At 54.0% G+C, this 2,140-nt stretch overlaps 1 protein-coding gene across 1 annotated transcript in view; it reads right to left on the reverse strand.

Annotated features, from left to right (window-relative positions):
- Positions 1–2,140, reverse strand: part of EML2 (echinoderm microtubule associated protein like 2) — a 67,369-nt gene that overhangs the window by 7,826 nt on the left and 57,403 nt on the right. The window contains exons 17-18 of the mRNA XM_011975114.1: positions 1,465–1,560; positions 399–529 (exon numbers count right to left, since the gene is read on the reverse strand). Of these exons, the coding sequence (XP_011830504.1) occupies positions 399–529; positions 1,465–1,560 (227 nt within the window). The remainder of the gene's footprint in view (positions 1–398; positions 530–1,464; positions 1,561–2,140) is intronic.

The raw sequence follows: 2,140 nt of genomic DNA on the forward strand, positions 1-2,140 counted from the left end.
TCTCTACTAAAAATACAAAAAATTAGCCAGGCATGGTGGCGGGCGCCTGTAGTCCCAGCTACTCAGGAGGCTGAGGCAGGAGAATGGCGTGAACACGGGAGGCGGAGCTTGCAGGGAGCCGAGATCGCACCACTGCACTCCAGCCTGGGCGACAGCGCGAGACTCCGTCTCAAAAAAAAAAAAAAAAAAAGAGAACCATGTCTTCAGCATGGCACACTCTCTGAAATTCATCCACCTTTGGATTAAGAAAGGCCCTTGGGATCAAGACCACTGTCTTCCTTGTACAGATGGGGAAACTGAGGCTTAGAGAAGGGGTGGGGTTGGACCAGAGCTGCCTGAATCTTGTCCCCACCCCTGCTTGCTACCCCTGTCCACCCCCATCTCCCCAAGGGACTCACTCGAGGCTGACAGCACGGGTAACTAAACAGGTGAACTTTGCCAAAGTCATCAGCTGAAGCCAGCAACTTCCCATCATGGGAGCGGGCCACAGCATTGATATCAGTGCCATCCGCCCCCTCGGACCAGATCCCTGTGGGCAAGATGGAGGTAAGTTGTAAGATGTCAGCTGGAGCCAGGGACTGCCAAGAGAAGCAGACTGCCACACCAGCCACCCTAATTTGTTCCGACCTAGCCTGTATCTATCCAAGGATACGACCCAGAATGACCTTCTTAAAATGTGAATCCGAGCCTGCCCCTGCTCTGCTCAAAACCCTTCCATGGCTCCCTGGTGATCTTAGAAGAAGGTCTATAGTTCTAAGCCTCAGCGGGCCCCATGCACTGCTCCAGCCTCATCCCTCATCAGTGCTCCCGTTAAACTCTGTAATGATTTGGCCACCCTGCCTCCCTGCATTTCTCCGAATGCCAAGCTCTGTGTCACGCCTGGGCTTTTGTATGTGCTATTCCCTTTGCCTAGAGACTGCTTTCCTTCTTCACTGCCCTGGAAAGTGACTCCTTATCCTCCAGGTCCTAGCTCAGATGTCTCTTCCTCCAGGAAGCCCTCCCTGATTCCCTCCAAGACTAGGCCAGATGCCCCACCCTGGGTTTCCCTGTCCCAGTCCTGCTCACTCTGGGTCATCACTGTCTGGGGACAAGTCTGCCTCCCCAACTGGACTGAGAGCCCCAGGAGAGCAGGGCCCTCAGTCAGGGTCACTGCCAAGCCCATAGCGGGCACAGAACTGCTCAGGGAATACGTGCTTGCTGATTTCGTGACTGAATGAATGGGTGGCTAGGGCACCGGCAGTGTGGTCTCTCCTGGCCAGTCACCACGCCCATTTGGTTTCATTTTATGACAGCTCTAATCAGTCATCTCACCCTACCCTTTCCTCTTACACAAACACAGCCCACATGCAGTAAAGGAGTGAGCTTCCTACACTGGAGGTAAACAGTAAGACTCTGGAAACCACCAGCAGGGATGTCTCTCAGAACTCCTGTCCTCAGTGAGCCCTCTCTCATTCCAGAACTCACCAAACACCCCAAACCCCAGGACACAAGTAGCTGTGGCCCATTCCATGTTCCTCACAGCATCTGCACTGGTGATCTGCTTACAGGTAGCTGGGTCCCCTGGGGCAGAAAATGGGAGGAGACATTCAGAGTTGGAAGAACTATGCAGTAAACCCGTCCCTTTCTTAGACAGTGGGAGCTGAGGTCCAAGACAGAAGAGGCTAAGGTCCCAGGGCTCATTCCACCTGTCAGGACTGGCTGAGAAGGCTGCATGCTGGGTCTTCACAGCCAGCTGCATGAGCGGGAGCATCTGCTTTGAAACCTGCATCTGGCAGGGCGTGGTGGCTCATGTCTGTAATCCCAGGAGGCGGCACGAGCCACCGCGTCCGGTTGGATCACCTGAGGTCAGGAGTTCAAGACCAGCCTGGCCAAGATGCGGAAACCCCATCTCTACTAAAAATACAAAAATTAGGCCGGGCGTGGTGGCTTATGCCTGTAATCCCAGCACTCTGGGAAGCCGAGGCAGGCGGATCACCTGAGGTCAGGGTTTAAGATCATCCTGGCCAACATGGCGAAACCCCGTTTCTACTAAAAATACAAAAAAAAAAAAAAAAATAGCTGGGCGTGGTGGCAGACACCTGTAATCCCAGCTACTCAGGAGGCTGAGGCAGGAGAATCGCTTGAACCTGGGAGGTGGAGG

The sequence above is a fragment of the Mandrillus leucophaeus genome, unplaced genomic scaffold (assembly GCF_000951045.1).
Source record: "Mandrillus leucophaeus isolate KB7577 unplaced genomic scaffold, Mleu.le_1.0 Scaffold151, whole genome shotgun sequence".
Classification (NCBI taxonomy): domain Eukaryota; kingdom Metazoa; phylum Chordata; class Mammalia; order Primates; family Cercopithecidae; genus Mandrillus; species Mandrillus leucophaeus.